This window comes from Centruroides vittatus, unplaced genomic scaffold, assembly GCF_030686945.1.
Source record: "Centruroides vittatus isolate TY-2023 unplaced genomic scaffold, ASM3068694v2 contig_417, whole genome shotgun sequence".
NCBI lineage: Eukaryota > Metazoa > Arthropoda > Arachnida > Scorpiones > Buthidae > Centruroides > Centruroides vittatus.
Window position 1 is genome coordinate 2,537,173 of NW_027122227.1, and position 25,552 is coordinate 2,562,724.

The following is a 25,552-nucleotide window of genomic DNA, read 5'->3' on the forward strand; positions in this document are numbered from 1 at the left end:
TACGTAATCTCCCCAACAGATAGTTGATATGGAAAACACGCTATCATTTACCCTGCGGTCATCTATTATATCAAATATGATAAAAAATTCAGTGAATAAATATTTTGTCGATGGACGGAATGCCTTAATGTTTAGTATATTTTGTATACGTTATTGATTTTTGCTTCTAACGTTCTCCATCATTAAGGGTTTGATTCTTTGTGTGAATAGCCACATCAACATCGTTTAGCCAGATAAATGTCACTCTTCCCCATTCTGTCCAGTGTGTTGGGTGTGGACGCTTAGTGATATACTGCCTTCTGACTCTGCCATCCATCAACTCTGTCGCCTGCAGCGGCCTAGATATTGAAGTGTTATTGATCTCACCCACACGACTATCCTAACTCGCTTTCTCCCGTTATTGCTTGGCATGACGTCAGGACGTACTTCCTTTCAAGGACGAAGTTCCTCTCAGCGTTTATCCGTTATAGGCAGGAAGAAAAAAAATTATTCGCCACGCAATTAGTTTGATTTATGCAGCTGTTAGTTTTACCGGAAGTAAAACTAGTAAGGCAACGTCCGCCAATGGAGAAAGGGCAAAAAAAAAGTAGGGGAGATTTAAAGAACCACCGGGTTTGGAATCGCGTCTTCGATAAGAGACGATTTCGGTGTGGAACGGTAAAAATGTCAATTTTTATAAATTATAATCCGGGAGAGCAACATAAAAACGAGTTGCCCAGATTACTCTCTCGAACGTTTAGCCGTAACTCAGTTGATGGCCTACTTCGTGAGCCACGATAGTCATCCACCAATTTCGTGTTGGAAAGTATGGCTTCGCCACTGAATAATTTGTTGCTGGAAAGTGAGCTGCACAAAATTGAAACGGGAGCTGCCCTCGATTGGATGCATTGCTTGGCTTCCTAAGACCTTAGTAACGACATTATTATTATTACTTTTTAACGTCCGAGAACACGAACGATAATTCTTCCCATTTCCAGGAAGAAACGAGTATCGAAGTGCAAAAAAACTGCATTGTTTTTAACGATATCTGTATCATTCACTTTCTATTGAAACGTGGCTTACTTATTTAAAAACGCTGTTACAGTCTGCGTGTATTTCGAAAATCGTCGTCTGTTCGTTCATTTTGAATGTTACAAACAAGTACAGAAACACAGATATGTAATAACGCTTCGGAATCTCTATTAGAAGATATGTTTACCACGTACAGGCTGTTTTTCTGCTCGATTCGCCTCACAAATCTCGACAGACCGAGCGTAGGTTGCGTGCAAAGCGAAAGGAAGTTTTACCAATAGCATTTCTCCGAATATAATAATTTCCTATAATTTTCTTTTGATATTAACGTTGTTTTTACCGACTAGAAATGACGACAGCTAGAAAAACGACAGAAAAACTTTCGCCGTGTTTACTTTTAACAAATGTTTTATCAGAAAAATTGAAATAGTGGCGTGTTCTTAACTCAAAATTGCCATTTTCTTTTTTTTATTGGGTACGTCTACAATACCCTATTTTAACCGTGGCTATGTAGCAACACTTGTTTTGTGTTATCGTATTTGACTGGAAAAAAACGAGTCGAAACAAGCGTAAGTTTTTCAAGCCGGGATAACTTTGTTCGGTCTCATCAAGGACACAGAAGGTGAATGAATCAATTGTCCTTCGAGAAAGGGTCGTAGTAACCTGCCACTTAAAAACATCTCGCGTCAGATAGAACTGGAGATTGATGTCGCCTATAGCCATCCGGCAATCGTAAGGCAACAATTTCAAGGACGTACCCCTCGTAGAAATCCGATTTCGTGTCAGATCAATCTCAGAGTACCCGATTTTTTTTAATATATATATTTTTTGTTTTAAAGTCTAGCTCTCTTCTGCTTCTCTCCGACGCTACTACTAACCGTTATTCTTTTTACCATTCTTCAATTAAAGCGCTGACCATACACTGGCAGCTGTAATAAGTAATTTCAATTCGAAACCGTAGTGTTTCGAAAAGGTGTGGCGGTGAAGCCGTATATCTTCTGACTTGCATAACATACATGCAACACCTGAAACGACATTTCGGTTGCCAACCGAAGGCTGTTTAGTTGCCAAGGCAACAGCTTCCAGAAACTGGGACGTCGTAATAGCCATTAAATTAAAATCCCTCGGATGTTGCCAAATATATCGATCCCGTTATCCCCCTCTTCTTCCCCGCAGTCTGTTGTTATGGTAACGTTCTTGTGACATTTCCCGGCTTCCACAATCTGTTGGAATCTGGTTGTGAAGGACAAAGGATTCGTAATAAAGATTGCTTGTCTATCAGGTAAGATTTCGATCGTAATTCGAATTCGCATAAATTATATGTTAGCGAGTCTTACAGCGTTACACACGACATCACGACTATCATTCCACAGAAGAGATTAGAAAACACCATTTCTTTGTTATTCTCAGCAAACAGAAGTTTATTTATGCGAACTACGGATCAAACAATAAATTTTTAAAATATTTATAATTTCCAAGTGTTAAAAAAAGGGAGGGTAAGTATTAAATGGCCTTCCCGGAGTGCGCTTTTCACTAGCGAAGACTTCTTTATTTATTGATAATTTGTAAAAGTTTTCATCTTGGGAAACTTTTCTGATAACTGATGGGAACTAAGTGAGATCGTGATAATTTCGAGTACGTGACGCGAAAAGCTACGTGACGTGTTTGATTGTGGAATACGTGATATGCATATACCGTTATGTTGTAACAGTCGAAGTTACTTTTCGATCGATTCTCTTCTTTTTTTTCCATCATCTCGATAACCTAAATTTTCCTGATGGGGATAACCTAAATAACTTATTTTTTAACTCCTCGTTTCTCCTTTGAAAATTTAAATTACGTTTAAAAATTAAAAAAAAGGCTCGATTTCATTAACTTTTTCTCTTGTTACACCACGTAAAAAAATGTTAAGGGAACAGAACTGTGTTGCAAAATTATGTTAGAGGTTATAAATATATAAGGATTTTAGATGTCAACCTAGTGCTCTCTTTATGGTGTGGCAACAAACGTGAATTATAGTTTATAAATGCTAAAATATTGTTCTCATGCCATTACAGCGTGGAACAAAAATGCTGGAAAATATGATCGATGCTCGAAAACCCGAAAAAAAAAACAAAAATTGTTTATGAACAGAAGATGAGATTTTCTCCAGGCGAAATTGTATTAAAACCGTTGTAAACAAAACCACATACAAACATATTATGCAACGAATGTTGAACATTCAATAACTCGGGCTGGAAAATTGCGTAGATTTTTATCTTGCTCAATATCTTACGATATTCTTGTAATGCAGAACATATTCTAGAAGATAAAATTTATGAAATTCATTAACAGAATTGTAAACAAAACAAACTACCGAATCAAGAGACATTAATTACAACACAACATAAATAACTTTGCTTGTTTATTGTAATGTTCCATTTATAATTACTGTGCGAACCTTTTTTGTTTATGTTAAAAAGGATATTTTTTGCTCATTGTTCGTTAATATATACATATTTTTTTTGTTGAAAAGATGAAAAATTCATTTAGAGATTTGTCGAAATTTATTCTTTAATGGCCTACGAGGAGAGGTCTTTGCGTATTAATTGAACTGTTAAGGAGTCGTTGTGGTGGATCGGCCAAGTGTGAAATGCATTTCGAATTCCGAATCCTCTAAAGTGATTTAAGAAGAGGGAAGACCGTAGTGGCCGACGAAAATATTTCATTAGTGTTAAGTAGTTTTGTGTTTAACACTGTCGGTAAGCTAGCCGGACATTAAATAACGTAATCAACTAGGTCAGGGACATGTCGCTCGTGTGGCACCTGATATCAACATAATAGCCGAAACCACGCTGTTATGTTATCTGGTGAACTCCCTCGGGGATCCGATGACGCCATCGCACAACCTGATTTTCGGACGGGTTCAACACCGCCGATAAAAGAAAGAAAGAAAAAACTACTAAATGATATTAGCTCCTACTGGTTTATAATTCCAGAGTATGAACAGATGGAGAGAATTTTGTTTTTTTTTTCCTTCTTTTAAACATGAACATCCATTATGGATCTAACGGTTTAAAGCTCTTTGTTAGGCCTTACACAGTAGATTTGCAGTTTGTTCGTCACTGGATTAGTTAGTGTTGACTTTTTTAGAAGTAATATTTTAAGTGATTCGTTGTTAAGCTACTTCAGTTAAAAAGGAACGTTTAGATTTCCAGGAAAGATTGGGTAAAAATGCCATAAAACTAGAGTTTAATTAAGATTAAGGATAGGGAAAATTGATATAAGTTTTCCCGGAAAAGTTTGCTTTAAAAATAACTCGGTTGTAGAATTTTAACTCTTTCGTAATAGCTTATCATATTTTATAAATTCTCATTCAATTATTCATGAGTAGAATGCTTTTATATCCTTTATCTGAATGATTTGTAAGAATGGGAATTATGGCATTACGGCACGAAGTGGATGCTAGCAGTTAAAATTCTTCAAGGTCTTAGCTTAAATGCACCACCGAGATCCTTTAGAAAACACAATTTGTTTCTAACTAATCTTAATGAATCCGAAAAGGTTATTATTGTACAGGCCAAGGCTTACGAGGGACAAAGAAAATATCTAATATCGTCGTAACATGCAATTACCAACAGGAAACTTCCCCTTCCTCCCCTTCCACGAAATTTATCAATTAATCAAATAATTCCTGCCTACTCGTCCTGTAAACTATATTCAGTTAAAAAAAATTTATATTTGATTTTTTCCCCTTTCGTGTCTCTAACATAAATCGATGCAGCGGATTTTAGAATTTTTGATAAAATTTAGAATATGGAAATAATGTAACAACACTGGCAACAATATCTGAACGTAGCCGGAAGCTTGTATTTACAGCGTGAAATGAAAAGACCGAAATGAAGATAACCAGTGATGGATGAACTGGATTTTAGCCAAGAAAGAACCGACTGAAAGTCTGCATTCGTCTTAACTCTTTAAGAGCCAGGCATCCCCCATATATTTTTAGTAAAGCGGGCTAATTTTATAGATATCTCCTTCCGGGAGAAGCCATGTCTTCAAGGTTAACTCGACATTTTGTCTATATATCGTCGTAAATATGCAGAAATATTTCGAACGGTCGGTAATTTCGTTTCTGCATAGATGAATTCCTGTCCGAGAATGTTTTAGCCATCCAGCTGCAACCGATACGCGTATCTCTGGGGAAAGCGGCTACTGTTAAACAAACATGTTTACGGAAATGTTTGTATGGATTACGGACTTTACGAGTATTTCTATTGGCCGCGACCGCAGTTAATATTTTCCCTTCTTTGTCTGCATTTTGTATACCCATTGATAATGGATGTGCCAAAGTGCAAATTTTCTAGAACCGCTCTAGAAAGTTTGGTTTCTTTCGCGTAAATAACTGTTTGTTTTTTTTTCTGGAAGTTATTTATAGTCGCGTAAGTGGGCTGTTATTGAAAGTGCTTGCTCAGTTCTGTTTCACCTAATCAGCGTTTTCTCTTGCGATAATGTTATTCCTGATAATTATACTTTTACGCCTGTACGCGAAGAATGGACAATAGGCAGCCATCCTTATATTGTTCTTTAACAATACGTTTGTAAGTTGTAAGGTAGAAAGAAGCCGGTTAAAGGCGAGAAACTCTTCTCGAATCGAAGCTAAACAAAGCAAAACGCTTGTTTTCTCGCCAGTTTGGAGATTAAAATCTAGGTCGATCTATATTCTGCCCGGTAATATAAATACACTATTACTAGTTGCTTAATCGGGGCAAGTATTGTTTCTTTTGCCGTAAAGAAAGGCTTCCTGATGTATTTATAAATTTCGCGACATTGCAGTTAGCCTTTATCGTTAACCCTGTTTAAAACTGATTAAAATGGGATAAATATATATGTATGTATGTAATAACGATCGTATCTAGTAGTAAAGTGTAAGATGTTATGACAGTATAGACATCTGTCGTGTTAAAAAGAAAGCATTTTTTCGTCAGAATGCGGCCCCGTTCTGTCTGGTCTCTCACTTCCTCCCCATCTCCCCTTGTCGAGTTGCGGGGAGGAAAGCAAAGCGGGTGTGACGTCAGCCGACTGTTGTAGACACACCCACTTCCAGTGTTCTATTGTCTGAGTCTGGCAGGTGATGGTAGTGGCCGCGTACGCTTTCCACTGTGGATATTAAAAGCTGTGGCGAACAGGTGAGTCGCGATATTGTTTAATGGATCACTTTGTTCCATCTTCGATGGCAGAAAAATCTCCTCTCGAGGACGGCCGCCATTATCTCTGGAGACAAAATTATTCTAATTTACTGGCTTCGCCTTCTTTGTTGGGATCGTAAATCGTCTCGAGTGTTCTTATCTGGAAAGGGTTCGATTCTAATCGTTAAAGTTAGTTGGAATCGATAGAATGCGTCGTATTTATCGTTAGCGGCGGCCCTATTTTTATATTGAAAACGTGTAAGAGCATAATTAACAGTCGTTCCATTGTGTCTATTTAACAAGTGATATCGTCGGCAGGAAATCGTTCTCGACTCGGAGGGGAAACTGACACCGGATATACATCTGCGGAAACGGTGACGCAAGTAGTGGAGGGGACGAAGGAATTCTGGGAAGACTACTTCCGAATGTAAGCGACCCAATAATAGCATTCTGGGAAAGAGAATGAAAGATATCGAGGCGTGCCTACCATGCATCCTAATCTGGGTGGGGATAAAATGATACACTAAGCACTATGGGCGGGGAGCGAGGTTTTTAAAGTAAGAAAAATGGTCCGTACGGCGGTGGAAGAAATTTCCTAATTGCAGATTGTCTTCCATTTATAAATATTTCGAGAGAAAAAGAACTGCGAGGATCCTGATACCTGTTACTAGGTCTTTTGGAAAATTAGTAAATTCAAAAATGTTTCCGTGCGCTTTCCGTTAAAATCCGTCCGAATGGTTGATGGAGATAGCATTTTTGAGAGGACAATCGCATCGATTCGGCCATTTCCACACGACGTGTCTCGATAATTAAGCATGCATGACAGGTCGTGTATTCGCTCCGTTGTGTAAGCAGAATGACACAGCCACGATTTCCAACTAATGACAGAAACATTACGGACCGACGAGGATAGTTTGTACGACAAACAACGCATCGTCGCCAGGTGATGGAGCCATTCTATCAAAATATTTGTTCGACGTAATGAAAAATTTTGTCGCTGACATAATTAAACAAATTGGAATTAAGACGGCCAGGATTTATTCTAGAATTGATTAGCAGATCGCTGTTTATGGTGTAGCTCGGCTAACGTATGGCAACTGGAAGCAGTGTTGTTCGAGCCGTCATGCGTGCCAAATGACTATTCGGTGATTGTATCGAGAGGAAATATAAAAATCCCACTCGTTCGACCTCTGCTCATTGTTTTAAAGCCACCTCGCCACTCGATTGATTCTTTGAATTCTGTTCGACTTGGTTTAGATCTATCTCCCAGTAACACTTAGGAGAAAACTCGCTTATATCTAATTCGCGTTGGGCACTTAATATCAAACAGAAAACTTCATGTAAGAAAAGAGAGAGAAGAGAAAGAAATAAGGAAATTAAACTGAGAAAAGATCGCCTATCTATCGAGGTGAACCACTTTGCATAGCAATGACCCAACTTTCATTTTTATCGTCACGCGATACAAGTACCACTTCGGCCTTCCTACCGCTTTCCAAAACAAAGAACCCCCACATTCGGTAGGACGAAGTGTAATTCTCCAAGGAATTAAATGATGTAACATTACCTCTAAACAATTATAAATGACTTGTTTATACCGAGGTACTCTTTCAGTATTGAATAATGTTCTCTTTCCACTGTTTATCCGTGTTCGTTCTCGATTGCACTCGTTTCGATTGTGTTGTTGAAAATCTTTACGGTTTACAAGTCCAAAGATAACAAGAAAGTATTCTCTCGACTACTTTAGAAGGAAGAAGAGGGAAGAAAAAACTTTACAGGACGTCTGTCCCAGATTTTCTTTAAATTCTCTTTGTGTTTTAACGAGTTAGTGGACGTACCGATCGAGTTTATGCTAGAAAATTATGGTAGTCTTGCTTTTAAATTCTTACTACTATTGTCTTGTTAATGGAATCTGTTATTGATCTTCATTTCTAAAAATAGTTGTATTAATGGCCTATTCATTAATGCAGGAAACTGTTCAATAGAATGATCCGTGCTTTTAAGCTTCCCCTTCTCGCAATTCAAAGACTATCTCGGCTTATTTAAGATATGTATTTTTTTTTTATTGTTTTAAGTCTTTTAGAACGCTATTTAGTTTTTATGATGCTACACTTCGAGAAGTTAATTTCCTTTAAAAGGCTGGACTAGTAAAATTGATCAAACTCGAGTCTCGAGAGACTTATTCGATGTTTAAAATAGTAAATTATCTCCCTGTCATCGACGTTGATAATCTTTGTTAGTCAGCTCTCAAGGTTCTCGTTTCTTTTGTTTTAATTCCTCGACTCACGTGATAGAGCCGAAATTTTTTTTTCAAAGGGTAGAACACACTCCAAGCTTGTTTAAATTGGCAACCGTAAATTTTTAGAAGTGTTTCTTTAAAGGTCGTTTGGTGTAAGATAAGCGATTTGTCTCGGTTATATATTTTTCATTTTTCCTCCTTTTTTTTCCTTGCAGAATTTCAAGCCTCTGGTAGATAAAATTGGTTTGGCAGAACAGAGCAGAAAACCAATCGAATATCTGGTGGATAAACGACTGGGGTTTACAGAATACATCGACCTCAAAGTTTATCAGGTGAGTTTGGTATTGATTTGGATCCGGTAAATCAGTTTTGCCGAGAATAACCCGCGCTGGTAACACTGTCTACGTGGTTAAGGCCAGCGACGTGTAGGAATATTCCCGGTTTACAGACCAAAACACCAGCTGGGAGTGTGTCTTTATGTTACATTCCCCCTCCTTTCCAAAGGGAAAATTTTCAAACAGGAAATGTCTGGTGGCATTATCACGTGTTCGTGTTAGACGACTTAGCATTTTGCCGGTAATGTAAAAGATGTGAAATGCGGATTTGTGTAAGGTACGGCTCGTTAAAAAGAGTTCTAAATATGAAATTTTCATCGTTAACATTTCGCCCGGACAGAAACGAGATGGCACGGTAAATATGTATACAGACTTATTCCTACTTTTAGTTTGTTAAACTTTTATTTGTCGAATTTGTTTTCTCCGGATGTTAAATTTAAATATTTGGACCAGACGCAGATGCAGACAACTTCTTCTCTTTGGCAACTAACAACGTTTAGTTCGTTTTAAAGGTGACAGAAATCGGCCAAATAGCAACAGAAATAGCTGTTTCTGGAGTGTTGTCGATGATGAACATCCGTCTTTTTTTCATCTCTACCCTTTTGCCAACTAAAAGAAAGACTTGTTTATTTGTTTTTGATTCATTTGACTCGCTTCGTGTATTGGATACTTACTTCTTTCTTATGTAAAAACACTCTTAGAATTTCTATATTTAGATTCTTTATTCGTGCATTAATACTACTTTAGGAATAAGATCTACGAGGCACTGACACAAAATGGATTCTAAACGGGGGGTACGCTTTGGAAGGGTTTATATTTTTGTAACGACAAAATTTTAAACGCCTTATGGGAAAATAAATAAATAGGAGACCACCACCGGTGTTTTATCTTGCTAAAAACTGCCTTTTACTCTTTAGTTTAATGAAAATTTACGAGTTGCAGAATCAGTTTCTGTAAGAATTTCTTAAACGAACAGTTTACAAGAACATTTTAATTCCTACCAGCATGTTTTTCTTCGTCGAATTTTATTTTTCTGCAGCGCTCTTTACCTGCGATTCGACCTCGACTATTAGAGAAAAATCGATAGATGGACGACCGTTGCCTATCTCGTGACGTGACAAGCCTTAATTTATTTAATTCTGTAAGCTTTGGAGATAGAACCCGTGAGTTTGATACCAATCTCTTTGTTGATCTTTTGACACGACCGTAGACCAAAAGTTCTCCGGGGAATTAACATAAGACGTCGTGTTGCATAAATAAAACCCAGAGATTTCCTTTCTTACGTCGAGAATGATCCTTCATAAATGGGCTTTTCACTTTTAATAAGCTTGTTTCTGCCGGTTTTTGATCTCTTTTACGGTTTACTGTTTTAAGTTTTGCGACCTGCATCCGAATGCTTTTTATGCAGATGAATCTTTGCATCGAGAGAGGATACATTTTTCGATTCTCATTCAGATAGATATGTACCGGAATTTATCATTTAAATAAACAAAGTTTCGCTATCCAAAGGCAAAGTAAAATCATGTTAGGAAGAAGATTTACAAGTTTTAACGTGTAGACAGATACTACCGTTTAAAAAGGCTAATTAGCCTTTCCTTTCCACTTTAAGAATTTTTATCTTAAATTTTAATTCAGTTAAATTTGGTTTAGTAATTTATTAAAGTGACCGATTAGATTTACTTTCGAAAGATAAAGTTGGCACATTAGACCGGGTGTAAACGATAGAAAAAGGAAGAAAAAAATTATAGTAGTAGTATTAGATTAACCTAAATAGGGAAACCAAAAAAGTTATCGTGTGTGCAGAATAATTGCTTCTTTTTTTTTTCCTCCTATCTCTCTCGACTTGTTAACGAAATAGGCCTGGACGTATATAACTACAACATTCTGCAGCCCATCGAGCTAAGAACAAAAAATAGATAAGCGGCTAAATTAGTATAGAATGTGATTAGTGTCCTTTGTTACAAAATTCGCTTCGTCAGCATGAAGCAAGTTATAATTATTAATTCGTTATTCAGTGTTTTTCCGACGAGAGAATGACTATGACTCTTCAGGTAATAAGGCCGAAGCATAGAGAGAGATTTTTGTAAGCTAGTCATGGCTAAAATATGCAAGAAAGTTGTTACCATCACAATTTATTTCGCTAGAAAGTTTGCGCAATTTTATTTCTAATATTTTAGATTATAATTTTGACTCGGAGCCGTCGAATAATCCATGTTTTGTCCGATCTCTACTTAGAAACCGATCATTCTGGATTGATCCGGAATGATCTAAGTAGAGGCGGCGAGGCTTTACGCTGTCTACTCTACGAGAACATTGCGTAGGATTCTACCCGTATTGTTAATAGTAGAAGTTTCCAGCAATTAAAGAATTAAGTATTAATTATACAAAAAGGGAACGTTCGGCTTGGAGTAGATTGAATTACCAGATGATACTTGGCCAACTATTTAATGAGTTCTTTTACCTGCGTTCGGCATTGGGAGTATTTTTAAACCGTGGTATATCCTCTCCGTCCAAATAATTTGCCAGAGAACGATCGTGTGTCGTATTGCAGCATTTCGTGATATAGTAAGTTTTTATTATGTAATCCTATCTGCCACAGCAATAACTTTGACCCCAAAGCTCGGCATGATTCAGCAAGACAGAATGGATACCACGTTCACGAGTAGCATGATATGTCAATCTGTAAATGTTGCCAGTTCCAAGCGTCTACATTGATAATTCTCGTGGGGATTAGTCATCTTTTTATCACTCTCGATATTTTTGGATTTATTCGTTTTAAAAGGAAAAATAGATGCGATTAATTTTCGGATACCGTGTTGCAAGATGGCGATAGCGATGAAAGAGAGTTGGAGATGAAGTTAGAGTAGAATTTATAGGTCCAGAGATACAACGAAATGCGTCGAGAGTTAGCAGGAACGTTTTAAAATACAGTACAGTATATGCTTTTAACTAAGAATGGAGTGTACGTTGGCTGAACTTTAGTTAAAATAACAAAACGGAAGTTTCTTTTCTTCACGCACTGATTTATTTAAGAAGCGATAATACAGATATTCATTATTAATAATGCAATTTTAAAGATTGAGGTAAAGCAGGTAAAAGGGGAAGCACGAAAGCTATTCATTCTTTTTTTTTGCCAAGTCGATTCAGCCAAGTGGAAAAGCGAAAATCCAACTCTTCTGCTCAATAAATTGAAGAAATTCTGTTCGGAAGAACAGACTCGAGAACAGAATAGTCGTCGATGCATGAAGTTCGATCGATGATGAGTTCTGGCTCGAACACTCGACAGAAACACGCCAAATACTGTGATGGCCTACTACATTGCCAGCCACAATTATTTAGGAGGAGGACTGTCCTTGAAGCAAAAGGAATGTCCAACAAACCAACAGAATCGAGGTAACGATAATTGAAATCGTTATTTTTTTCGGGAGTGATCCATCAAGAATTACACGAAAGACGGATCGCTTCTAGGACATGTTAAGTGCGGGACAGATCTCTATGTAACGAGATAAGAAGGTAATCATTCTCCTCCGTATCCAAGAATAGCAACAAATTTTAACAAGGTGAGACTGGATCGAATAGTACTCATTCCAGTTTTAAAAAATATTTTATCGAATGTCATTCGGTGTGTAACGGATTATATGACCGTCGACGCTTCCAATGGGTTTATAAATACTAATTAGGCACGTTGACACTCGAGGATGTAGCTTTACTAGATAACGCCCTTCACGCCGCATATGCCCTACATAAACAAGTTTTGCTTTTTTTTGTTTAAGGTAAAGGTTGAAGTAAATACGCCGTATTATCGTAGGCCACATTGGTCTCGCGCCATTAAAACTTAAGGCACGAGTCGACGAAATTTGGTCAGCTTCGTCACGATGGAGGCGTGAGAGAATAGTTTAGAAACCTTCAGGATCCAATCTTGGCCTCTGGTAGAACCAGTCTTTTCCAGCCTTACTAAGTCCGGAGATGAGATTGCGGCCGAAGTCGGGGGTGAGATTATAGATAAGTAACTCCGGATTCGTGCACCTATGGTGCCGCCAACGGCATTACCGGGGCACGAATGGCATTTAACTTTTTGTTTGGTGTTAGTTACTCTGCGCCGTATTTTAATTATTTATAGATTAAAGAGTGAGCGGAATCCTTAATTGCCTTCCTTCTCTTGCTTCTTTCTAAACATCTAAATAACATTATTGACTCGGTAGAGGGACATAAAACGGGACAAGAGTCAGAGACGATAATGCCTTCTTTCCAATGACAGTAATAACAGCAGCCATCATTCTGCACGTGTAGCGGTATAGATCCACTCCGGTTCGATAGCCATTCTGGCCCGTCATCCACTTTATTGATTGCAGGAGCTTGTTGTTACACGTTTCTTCCGCAATTACAAATTTAAATGGAAAAAATCTTATAAACGAGCCAAGCTTTGACTCCAAACAAGCGTGTACTGTAAGTTACGCTGCCATTAAACGTAAGAATGCCATAAATCTCTGCCACCTCTACATCTGGAGAGTGAATGAGGGTCGGGGGCCAACTAGCTCCGACCTTTGAACCTACTGCAGTATGTATACGGTATCTAGTTTCCTCCTGCTCGGTGTCTGTAAATTGTTGTTACTCTCGAAAAACCCACCGTATAATTCTTCAAATATTTAATGTAGTGGTGCAGCTGCGACGTCCGGATATCCTGGAAATAAGGAATGCTTCGACGACACCACAAGTGGATGCGTCCTTTATTATGGCGCTAGCAGTTTTAGCGCGAGCAGAATGGAGCAGGGCGCATAAAAACTCGTAAATACTAGAATGTGGGTCATAGCCGAGAAACGCCATAATTGATTATCATTTCCAATCGAAGTAAAGTTTTCGATAAGCCGGAGAACAGGTATCCCATTTTGCTGGAGCATTTACTGCCGAGTCGACTGAAGCCAGTGTAAACATCCACCTCCAGGTTGTCGGTCGGTTACTAAGCAACCTCTAGGCTGACGTCATCAGCTCGCCCAACCGCAAATAAACCAAGTTTGGGCCGTGCGAGTGTGAGGTCGCTGCTGTTCTGACACACAATTGCGAGCCTTTGCTCGACGCGACAGTTGCTCCTTCTGTTTGGTGTGATAATCGCAATTTTTTTTGGAATATACATCACTATTTAGTAGAGAGGTGAGTGTTGTCACATTCTTCCCTTTTATATAATTCCTTATTTTCGGCATTGGGCGTTGGCTTCCGTCGTTACTGCGCCTTTTGTCTACCATACGTACTGTACGTACTCACGCGGAATTTTTGCCTTATTAGTCAGGTAGTAAAATTAGTCATTGTTCATTGCCAGCGTAATTTCCGGGTCGAGTTAAAGATCTGTTTCAAGTTTTTAATATCCGAAAATAGGACGCGATATCCAGATTAGTTGCACTTTTTTTATTCCCGGGTTTGTTTGTTGGCTCTACTTTTTTCTGTTGGGGAAGAAGCGAGACAGAATAGCGCCACTAATTACTGGCTACGGATTGTCATGCCAGACCAGCGATGAAACGCGGAACTGGGCTAAGCGCAGCGGGGGGCGAGTTTTACGGTCCCACTGACCTTTGATTTACGATGGTTGGCTGTCTCATTATGACTCTTCTAGACTCCGGCGCTGCTTCTATTGTGCAGTCCTCCGCGTACAATAACTCGCTTGTGTGCGCGTCAAGGCCATCCCCACGTGCCCGACTCTCTCTCTCCTGCCTGGGGGCCGAACCCGGGCCTGTGCTTCAATCTGCCGAATCCATCTCCGGAGGCCCCTCGGGAGAGTGGGAGGGAAATGAGGGGCCTCGTTTTTTCATAGCGAGAAGGGGGAGAAGGAAGAGGCGCGAGTTGGGAGTCCTCGATTTCGTGAGTTTCGTCACGCATGACCCAGTTTCGCGTGTGAAGATTTCCTTTTGCATACCGTGACGGTGTTTCCGAGAAGTGAAGTCGAAGAGAAGGTTAACCTTTCGAAATCGTACCGAGTTTCACTAGCATCACCCACCGTCGTTGCTTCGACGAGCGACAGAATAAACGGTCGGGGATCTATCATTTTTTAGATCCCTTAAACGAAACACGGCCTTTTGACTCTTTTAAATCGATATAAATAACAAAATAGGGAATAACTTTAACACATTTCTGCAGCAAAGACTAAGAAATTGCACTTGTCCGTCTTGATCGATGGCCTTGTCGAATCGGTCCACCCCGGATGGGAAATCATTCAATTGACTGTCTTTCCATACGATTCTTCACTCGTACATTAGTCGTGATAGAAAAAAAAGTAAAGTTTAAATCCGTTCTAATCACTAAAGTTGAGAAAAAGAAAGGAAGAAAGAAAGAATCTTTTTTAAAGTTTAATGAATAAACGCACGCAACACCATTCACGAAATATCGATTTTCCATTCAAGGCGACCTTCAGATATATTTTTATAAATTTTTTTCCCCCCCTTTCCTCCTCTCTGCTGCCTTTCAGTTTTCCTGATGTTACGAAAGGATGGGAAGGTAGTCGTTCGAGAAAATTTGATCTCGATGTTTGATAGAAGGCGATAGCGAGAAACTCTATCTTGTCACAAGACATCAAGGTTATTTTGTTGTCCACGTGTTGCAATAAGTTAAGCTGCTGCTACACTTCTTATTTTTCGTCTATCGTTATTATTATTATTATTTTCTTTTATTATTATTAAATTCATTATCGGCGTTGACCTATTTTCACTCAAGTATCGGCTCGGTTTATTAACACGTTATTGCTATTCACCACGTCATAGTTTTATCTATAGATTATGCAACTTTTACTGGTTTTTATCTGTCTTTCATCATTGAAGATGTTAACATGTTAGAAATATAAAACGATCTGCTTTACATAAAAAAGAAAAAAGAAATAGAAACAAATAGCGAGAGGTAATTTCATTGTCTGTCGAGTCAAACGAGGTCAGATATTTTAAAACATTTTAAACAGCCGAGTATTATTTTAGTTGGCATGATTAGCTAGGCTATTTTGTAGTGTCAAGGACGCCATCCATTGCTCAATGACATCACCGGTCGCCATTTTTAAACTGGTTTTTTTTATTATGTTATCACAACAAACTAAATTAAAAGTTTTCCTAGTCGTGTAGAATGAATAAAATATGTTCGGAAGTCATCTAGGTCTGATTTGCATACGGGTTGGCATGCCAAATAGAAAACACGAAATATGGAAATGTTTAGGGTCGAACGTGACTTCCTCCATCAATCAGTAACTAAACAAAAAAAAAAAAGAAACTTTTCGAATCTAGAAATAGTTTTATCATTCTGACATCCAGAGATGATTTGTAGTTCGGTCGGTATTGAGTTATTTCGTGTGCTTTCGACTCGAAATTACATGCGGCTTTCCTCCCTACACGTACGCTACTTACACACAATCTTGTTTTTACAAAAATTATCTTAAACGGATGGCCAATCAACTACAAACCATTAAAATCGGTAGATATGCTTTTACACAATAATTTACTGGTTGTGCAGCCTAATAACGGATGTAGGCCTAAGTTTCTGCTTGTTTTTATTGTGTAAGAGTAGCCTTGTCGACACTACCTCTATCAGTTCCACGCAATAGACAGTGTACTGTGCCTACCCCTGCTTTGTTCTCGAACCAGTAGGCGAAGCGACGATAATTTGCATAAAAGTTAAATTAACACACCGATTCTAGGAAGTGGACCTTTAAATCTGGTTTCTGCCAATCATTTCGAGAATGGCTTCGGGTTGGGAGGTGTTTGTTTTTTCAGTCGTAGTTTTGGCGTAAGGCGTATAGCTACATATTTGGGCACCAGCGCCATTTTGAAAGCTCTTCCTGGAGTGATTACGAGGGGGAGAATCGAGGAATGCACGAGCACAAAATTGGTGCCTTTTTTTTTTTTTTTTATTCGTGCGGCGGTCGATGAATGCAGCAGTGTTTTATCGACGGGACCTAGACGCGTTTTTGTAATTGGCGTTTATCAGACGTCGACTCCTCTTCAAACTGCAGGTATAAGAAAGGCGAGATACGAACACGTGTTAGTTCTCATCTTACTTCTACGAAACAATGCCGTAGAACTTTCATCCGTCGTTCGACAAAGCTGCAACACCCCGATAAGATTTCATTTCGCTCGTCATACAAGGTCATCGTACATTCTTCTCATCTGGTATCGACCGCAATTTCGCCGACTTCCAAACGTTATTAAGTGACAGCATTCAAAATTCTCTTTCCCTCCCCGCAACGTGTGACGCTCGTTAATGTCGGACTACTCTCGAAATGGGGTAACACGCGCCCGTCGATCGATAACTACCATCCATTCTTTGTTCTGCTACAACCGGCCTTTTCCTTTTACGTTTTACGATTCCTCAATTTTTAAAAGTTTGGACGATAAGTCTCGCGAATTAATCTGGCCTCCATGCAATACCACGGACGACGAAACATTAACAATAGCCAGTAATAAAAATCTGCAGGCATTTCGCAGTTTTTTACTCAATAAAAAAAATGGAGGCGACGTAGTAAAACGCAGATAAAATGTCGATTTTTATCCAAACTTCTAGATAGAAAGAATAATGACGATGCTAAAATACATTTTCTATATTTGCCAAAAGATGGTTACGTACGATGACGAAGGCAATCGACACAATATAATCAGATTTCCTAGTAATATATATTTTTAGAAAAATGGAAGGAAAAAAATGGCGCAGCGTTTGTTATAGTAAGATAAGTAAAAGAGGAGCGTATAAAACGATTTTTAATGCTCGAGTGCAAATACCAGAGATAATTTTAGTCTCATCTTTTTATAAACCGAAAGTCGGTCTGAACCGAGGAATCTCCGGTCGAAAACATTCCCCGGGGCAAATAGTAAGGACGGCGTAACAGTTGGGCAAAAACAGTCATCTCACTGCCATGTTTATTTATCTGACGTCAGAGCTAGCAAGGTCGCCTTCTTCCCCGCGCATTTACGACAGCAGCCACCAATCTCTCTCTCTCTCTTTCCTTCCCCTTCTTTCCTCGGCTTTCCCGGCGCAAAAATAGTTGGGAAAAATTAGAAAAGGAAAATTAAAAATAATATATAAATATATATATATAAAGAAGGTACCTCGTCACGCGGTAAACATCGTTAAACGTGACCTAAAATTTTACTAATCACCACGGTCGGTGGAGGATGACACGTGATGCGCTAGAACGTTTCTTTCTGGGAATGCGGAGAAGAGTAAAAATAAATAAAAAATAATAATAATAAAAAAAGTAAAACGAAGGAAGCTTGGCATTTAGCCACGGATAACGTGAAATTTCTCAATACGGGGAATAAATTCGCGTGAGTTATACTATCGTGGTGCGAGACGAAATGTTATTGCACAATATTTCCATAAAAGTAATTTAAAACTCACGACATCGTTAAATATTTGTAAGCAGAATTTAGCGGTGTTTAAAAAAAAGGAGAGAAGAAAGTTTGCGAAGAGATGACGTCAGCGGGTGTTTTGTAAGCGGGATCGATAGGTTATATTTATTGTTTGTATTTGTTGTGTCGGAGACGAAGGGTTGCGCGACCTTGAATTGGTTTTGGGCAAAAGCAATCGGACCGGGAGCACATTTACGGGATTTATGGAGAGAGAGACCGTCGATGGCTCGAATAAATCGATAAGCGTAATCTCATTTCTCTTGTTTTTTTCGCAGGAGCAGGATAGCGAAAAGCAATCTGCTAGCAGAGATTACCCAGAAGTGAAAAAGTCAATCAAGAAGTGGACGGAATATCAAGACGGTCAGAAAATCCTATTGACCACACCGTCGGTGTTGGTGGGCTACAGGGTCGAGGTATACAGGGTCGAAGGGACTACGCAGTGGTATACGGCGGTTATCGTCTCTTACAACGACAACACAAGGGTAAGCCCGCGACCTTGTACTCGAAGGGTGGGTGCGGTCCCGTTCGGAAAGACAAAACCGGTCGAGTAGGAGCGTGACCCAGTTTGTTTTCTCGGAAACGAAGCTCTGGCGTTTCCTCCTGTTCCGCGATGCTTGGTGGCTTTATCAATGGAGAGAGATCCGAGCTTCACGCTTCACCTGCCGCTCCGAGTTTACGAGGATCCAGGTGCGAGCCGGTCGTATGACGTTGCATCGGCGGCCATTGTTTGTTCGTCATGAATATGGAAATGAAATTTCGGAACGCGTTTCCGTCACGGATCCTGGTCGAATGTGTCCCGGTGCCGAGGAAGGTGGTCGATCGTTTTTGAGACGGGAGTTAAGACCCCCGGCGTCCGAGTAATTATGATAATTATCGGTTTATCCGAGTAAAAAGATAGTTATTAATTGGAAGGATTTACGGAGTAAGAATTAAATTGGGGACTTCGTTAGGAAGATTAAAATCGGTTAGTCTCGGTGCCAATTGTAAGAGGATTAAAAACGACAGAAAGACTGCCAAGTTGGCCGATTGCAAATCTCTTTCTCTTTCGACTACGCACCGAGAGCGTAATTTCTTAATTAGTTACGTCAAAACGATGCAATCCTCGCGTAAGCGTCCTTTGACAACTGCATAATAGGGACCTTTAACTGCCCGCGGGCGTGTTCGTTTTCACTCGACCTTCGACACGGCAGACGAACGCGTCACGGTTGTTCGACCGACTGAAAGCAATCCTAGCAAACTTCAATCTGCCTGGCGAATAATATCACCGGGGATCCTATGTAAATTTATCTAGCACAAAGAATTCCCCCCTTTCCTTTCTTAAACTGGACTTTTGACGCCGTATTACCCCGGACGGCTGCTTCGTTCGACTCTTTCAAGGTCAGAAGGTTAGCAAACTCTTAAAATTTCAAAGGCGCTTTCTTCCCATTCCAAACAGGCATAAATACCTATCGGCCGTAATATAGTGGTCGGTTATTTACGAGCTTGTGAGTCGACCCGCATCTTATCGCTTTTGCCAGCGATTAATATTTATCTAAAGCGATACGATTCAGCGATTACGATTCATTTCTTTTTTATTTTGAAATTTTCTTTTTCACGGTAATTACTGTCGCCACTCTATTGTTAGGCATTGTTTAATCGAATCGTAATCGGCGCATTAGTTCGGTTCGGTCTCAGTCCACTCGACGTAGGTCCGTTCAGGTAAGGTCTTTCCTGCAGAAGCGAATTTATTTTCGACTTATTTCTTGTTAGCCTAGTTTGATTTACAATGGAGTTTAACCTTCGACGTGCCTGCAGCTAAAATAGAAGCGTATGAGTTTTTAAAGAGCCTCCGTACAATGAACAATAGAATTTGTACGACTTAACGTTTCGTGATTGGCAAGTTATATCGTAACGGATCATTGTCTGACCCCAAAGCGATATGTTTTGAAATTTCTCGCTGTACTCGACAATTTTCGTAATGCGCTGCTATTTATTTAACATAATAAGGATGTCCAGTAAAATTTATTATGTGAACTCGTTGGCCGAGAACGTCGTCGGCTTCTAAGTCATTTAAAAAGGAAAGAAAGGTTTGCCGTAAATTTGTCTTTTCGAATGCAATACGTGGTGCACGTTAGACTTGGAGAACGTGAGCCGTTCTCATCTTTTATCATCCGGATACCTACAGACGACGTTACAAAGCGGTCGTCACCCAAGTCGCAATGTTTGGCATCTTGCGATTATCATTCCTGTTGGCGAAACATGATGTATAGATAAAGACGGTAAAAAAAAGAATAAATCTTTTATGGCGCAAGTCGAAGAAAGTGAAATTAGTTTATTCTTTAAAATGCCGGAGGAAATACGAGAGACTATTTTTATTACATTTCACCCCCTTTCTTTCTTTATAAGATATCCATCGTTGGGATATTTAATTCCAAACTCGCTTGTGCACAAGAGTATTTCCAGTATGTTTATGCTAATTTAATAACTCGCCTTTCTCTTTCGATATCGAAAGAAGTAACATAATTGTTGTCGTAGAGTTAATAAGAAGCGATCGTGTCCGAATACTACTGTGACGCATGCAACGTTTCCTACTCTTTTAAGCGTCGTGCGTGTGCGGCGTGTGGGCCAAACCCCCCTCGAGAGAATCGGTCGAGAAGACTACTCTTTCTCTAGTGAATGTTGTGCGTGTTTGTGTCTGTCGCCAACGGTTTTTTTTGGATGGATGCAACTTACTTATTCTTTTCTATTGGCAGGAATTAACTCTGACCGACGACACCGTGCTCGAAGAACATAATGAAGACCCATGCTTGGTACAGATGAAATTAATTGGCGATGGAGGTAAAGTAGTGTTATTAATTGCCAGTCTTTCTAGCCGACCGATAAAGTCGGAGAAAACACAAAGCGCCATTCGCCGTGCCGCTAAAATAGGTTATTTATATTCTAGTGAGATTAGTGTCCCCTGGTATCGGTAAGCATTATCTTCATTTTCAATACCATTAAAGATGAGTTTCTGGTTCAGTCATCTAAAATCGGCACGCACCGTTCGAGTGATTGGCCTCGTTAAAAAACACCCCAACCTGTTTAACACCGTTCAAACAGGTTTCCTTACATATTTTTCACACGGCCACGTTGGCTAGGCGGGGATATCCCTTCCGGACTATTTAGTTGACAAAGATTTTGCAATTCACTTCATCCAGACAGGAAACGGGCTTTTTTTTTTCCGTAACGAGCGTCAGATAAAATTTACCAATGTTGGTGGCTTTGAGAACTTTGACGGTGAGAGCGTCTCATCTCGTTAAATGCAAAATTTCTTATCTCCGTTAGCCATCGGCTACTTTGGGAAGTTTGGTTTTGGGCCAGGAATCTTCCTCGGGCCACTCCTCGGCGAACGCCAGGTAGATCATTTGTCATTCACACCCCTGGCCGCAGTCCTTTCGACCGCGTCATTAATTCGGACGTGGGAATGCGATGTTTTAAACGTGTTGGGCTGTTTTTTTTTCTAGATATCCGGTTTAGCGGATCGCATATTTCGCTGTTTGTGAACGGTTGTCTGATACAATTTCTTGTTTACAGTAGTGGAGTCAATATTGAAAGGCGAAAACATCGGCATCACTCCTCGCAGACGTACCTGCAACCAACAAAGGATTTCGGTGAGTATCGAGCGTTTAATCTCTTCGGAAACTAACTTTCGGTCAGTCGAGTGGCATCCTTTCGTGCGCCGACACTTCAAACGCACTTTTATCGTTAGCGTTAATCCTTCGTAATCGGGTATAGTCGACGGAGACGTGAAAAGAGGCGTTGTTAAAACGTCCCGTGTATCCACAGATTAATCATATTCAGCCGTTGAGTCTATAACGACCTACTTTCCTCTAATTTTACGAACTAGATCCAGATACGTGACGTAATTAGATCGGGGAGGGCATTTCGTCCGGTTCTTTCCGCGTAGGTTTACTGGAAAGAAAAGAAAAATAGCCGAGGCAATTTATGGAAGCGTCACGAGATAATCTCGGGGTTAGATTTTAAAAACAAATATTTCGCTCCGACGTTTTTATGTAGGTTATTTTGATCAGATATAAATCAACAGGAATGACGTAACGTTCAAAGTGCTATTCCCTCGGAAAAAAAACCCATCCACAATCAAACAGGAACAGGGTTTTCGATGGGTGGAGTCGAAAGATTTTCGTTCGGCGAGATTGCCTCGTTACTGCACGAAATAGACCGTCAGCTTCACTGGCCATGACCTGTCACATCGCATCACATCACGTGTAAGGTAGTGCAGGGGTAGAACCGTGCCTCTCCATTCTTGCATAGACGCGTTTACGTCGATAATGTTTACGTTACACATTGTTTCGATGCCACCAAACGGAGATATTTACGAGTATTTAATCCGATAACAGGTGCCGTACAGCACCAGAACAAGAAATCAACACAGTCCGACGTCCGTATCCACGTCCAGGATTACAGCCAGTCCCACGGTTCAGAAGAAGACCAAATTCAAACAGGGACCCGACGGGCTCCTCGATAACTCCAACGACAGAGGTTTGTCTCCTTCCTTTTATTTAAAAAAAAAAATCTAGAATATAAGTGTTACCCGACGGTTCCCGCGACAGCTGAAAACATTTAGGCACTAGAAGTGCTATCCCAGCGAATAATTGTTTGACGATCCGAGGCGTAACTCTGCATTTATGGCGGCGGCGATTTCGAAAATGGAATTTAATGCGGTTTCGCAACATTTTTTTTCTTTCAAATTTTGTAACGTCTCGCCCTGGCTTGTGTTTTGGAACAGAAGCGGCATTTTTATCTTCCAGGTGGTGTTTTCGCCCAGGCTGGCGGCTACGGCGATGGCAGAATAGGTTTTATAGTTCGGCGGGTGACCGAAAGCGATAGTTTTCTTCGAGGTGGAGCCATAATTTTTGACGAGGCGGGAGAATAATTGGTTGTAACGCCGACCGACTAATTCTCCAGTCGTCGCGGAATAAGATAAATAAGCTTTTACGAGTAGATTAGGTTTAAGTAGAATCTCGTCGAACGTATTAAAGTTAAGTTATCTGGGCTTTTAACGCGAATCGCTAGAGAGTGCCCCGGGTCGACTCGCCATCGATCGAACCGCGTAATGAGATACATCTCGCGCAAATATTAAAGAGAATACCCCAGGGTAGGGTGGAAAAAAGTTTATTTTGATCGTTATTAGTTTAACTCCAGAAATGCGCTCCTTTACTCTCTGTCCGCGCAGCCGTCCAACCTATCAATAGATTATCTCTGCGGATAAGAGTATAAATTTGCGTTGGAGGTCACCGGTAAAAATGCCTTTCCGGACGCTTTACCGCTTACGCAACGTTCGAATCGCCCCATTTCCTCGGGCCACGCTATCGCCGTCTCTCCACACATTACACTTTTTTGTGCTGGTGACGGATTTGCAGCTGGAACAATGCACCAGAAATCTCTGGATGAAACTGCGAAGAATTGCGAATTACGAACGTAACCGGTTGTGTAGGAAACAAAAGGCACATTTTCCCCCTTCTCTCTTATCCTCGTCCGTAAACGTCTTAGATAATCGTTAGAAGGGATTCCTTTTTCGGAAAGGCGCAGACAAAAGAGAAGACGGGTCTGCCGTGTGGAGTGATTCATTCGAGACGGCTTATTGTTCTCTTATTTCTCCGAGGGGAGAGTGAGTGGCGGGGTGACTTATCACCTTCTCACGTCCTTGTCGAACAAATGTAGTTTGCGAAGATAGTAACACCGCATTCTTCCTATCGGGAAAATAGACCAGTTTCCTTGTTGTCTTCCGAAAACGCCTCCTTCGATGGATATATATAGTCCGAGGATGGCAGGTGGTCCGGCACGGCCGTTAATCTCGTACTACGCGCTCTAAAATATGGTATGTGCCCGGTGAGTGTGGTGGAGATTGGTCGCACGTGCTCTGCATAGATGTCGGTCGCCGAAGGTCTTTTCAATCTCTGGCAAGAGCTCTCTTCTTCCAGTCGATGGTAATCGCGGAGTTTTGTAATGTAGGAATTAAGAGCGAGCGCTCGTCGTAATGGCCATCTTCAGTTTTTAGTAAAGAACGAAAAAACGGAGGGCAAAACAAAAAGAAGTTTTATCACCTTCGAACCAATTGACACGACCCGCGAGAGTTATAGCAATCGTTCGAATTGCATCTCGGGTAAAGGTTTATTAGTATCGAGGGAGTTAGATTGGAGAAATCCTCTAGCTATTGATCTACTGCTGGGTTTTTCTACCGTGACTATTCAATTGATTTTTCGCTTTTTTCCCCGATCCTTTCGATTAGAACTTTGTACTTTACCTGACTGGATGGTCTTGTCAAAAGTACTTACATCCTGTATAGATAAGAAGTGGAGAATAAACACTATTGGACGATGGAAAGAAAAAAAAACAGGAGTTAGCACGGGTCAGGAGTTCAATGATGTGCAACTTTTTTACTAGTGGAGAGTCAAGGTGACCTTCGTTGTCGTTCGGCATTCGGGTGATTTAAATAAGAAGAATAAATAATTGGCACGGTTTTTTCCTTCTCGCATTTACATAAAGTGCTAGTAGAAGTTTCGAACATGGACGAATTATCCCCATTTTCGATAATATGAGTCAGTCTGGATTATAAACTGGTTTCATTCAGAAGACGGGGCTTTACTATAAAAACCGAGAATGTCGAATGTTTTAAAATGGATGCAGCACTTTGTTCCGCTCTGCTACACGTGACCAACGTCTGGTCTCAGCTCATTGGACCGTCCGCGATTTGCAATCCTGGGATAGTAACAAAGTGTGCGCGGGGAGAAGAAATAAAATGGTGCCTCCCGCTCTTAGTCTTTGTCCCGAGCATTCATTCGATATCCATTATCCTCCTTGGACCGTAGTTTCGTAATGTCGGAATCGAAGTTTTGGTCATTTGCGGCGCGAAGAAAAGCGTGGGACGATCGGTAGCCGAGCGAGATGGGAACCAGCGATATCCCCTTTGACCTTTCTTCTTCGCTCTTCCTCGCTGGCCCATCTGTTGTGTGAGATCCAGCCAGACAATCTGGCACACATCATTGATCCATTACCACTAGCGTAGGGGAGTCTAGACGGCGCTCGTGCATTCGGAGAGGGGAGGCAACTAGATCAAGGGCTGCAGCTCAGTCACGCAGAACCCGGGGGCAGGTCGCTGCTCCAACTATTGTTATGTTAAAAACCGCACGGCACTGTGTGTTCTGGGTGTGGTCGGGGCCACCTGTGTCTCTTGTGGAAAACGTGGCAGCGTGAGGGTGGAAAAGTTGCTTAGCCGGAGGCATCGAGACCCGGTTCTGTCACTGCCAGTCAGCCGTGCGTGCTTAGTTGGTGCCAGGCAGCCGGACTGTTGAGTCGCGTCGCAGCGTTCACCTGTTACGTGTACGAGTTACGCGGGTGCCGCTTCGAACCGTGCCAACATGGAATAAAATAACGTCCAAGGCGGATAATCCT

General features: G+C 40.5%; 1 protein-coding gene across 1 annotated transcript in view; it reads left to right on the forward strand.

The window, feature by feature from the left end:
• The window catches only part of LOC136976685 (probable JmjC domain-containing histone demethylation protein 2C), a 146,212-nt gene that overhangs the window by 94,192 nt on the left and 26,468 nt on the right, over window positions 1-25,552 (forward strand). Inside the window, 5 exon segments of the mRNA XM_067272048.1 lie at window positions 8,631-8,747; window positions 18,397-18,603; window positions 20,854-20,938; window positions 21,674-21,750; window positions 22,498-22,639. Coding sequence (XP_067128149.1) covers window positions 8,631-8,747; window positions 18,397-18,603; window positions 20,854-20,938; window positions 21,674-21,750; window positions 22,498-22,639 — 628 coding nt within the window.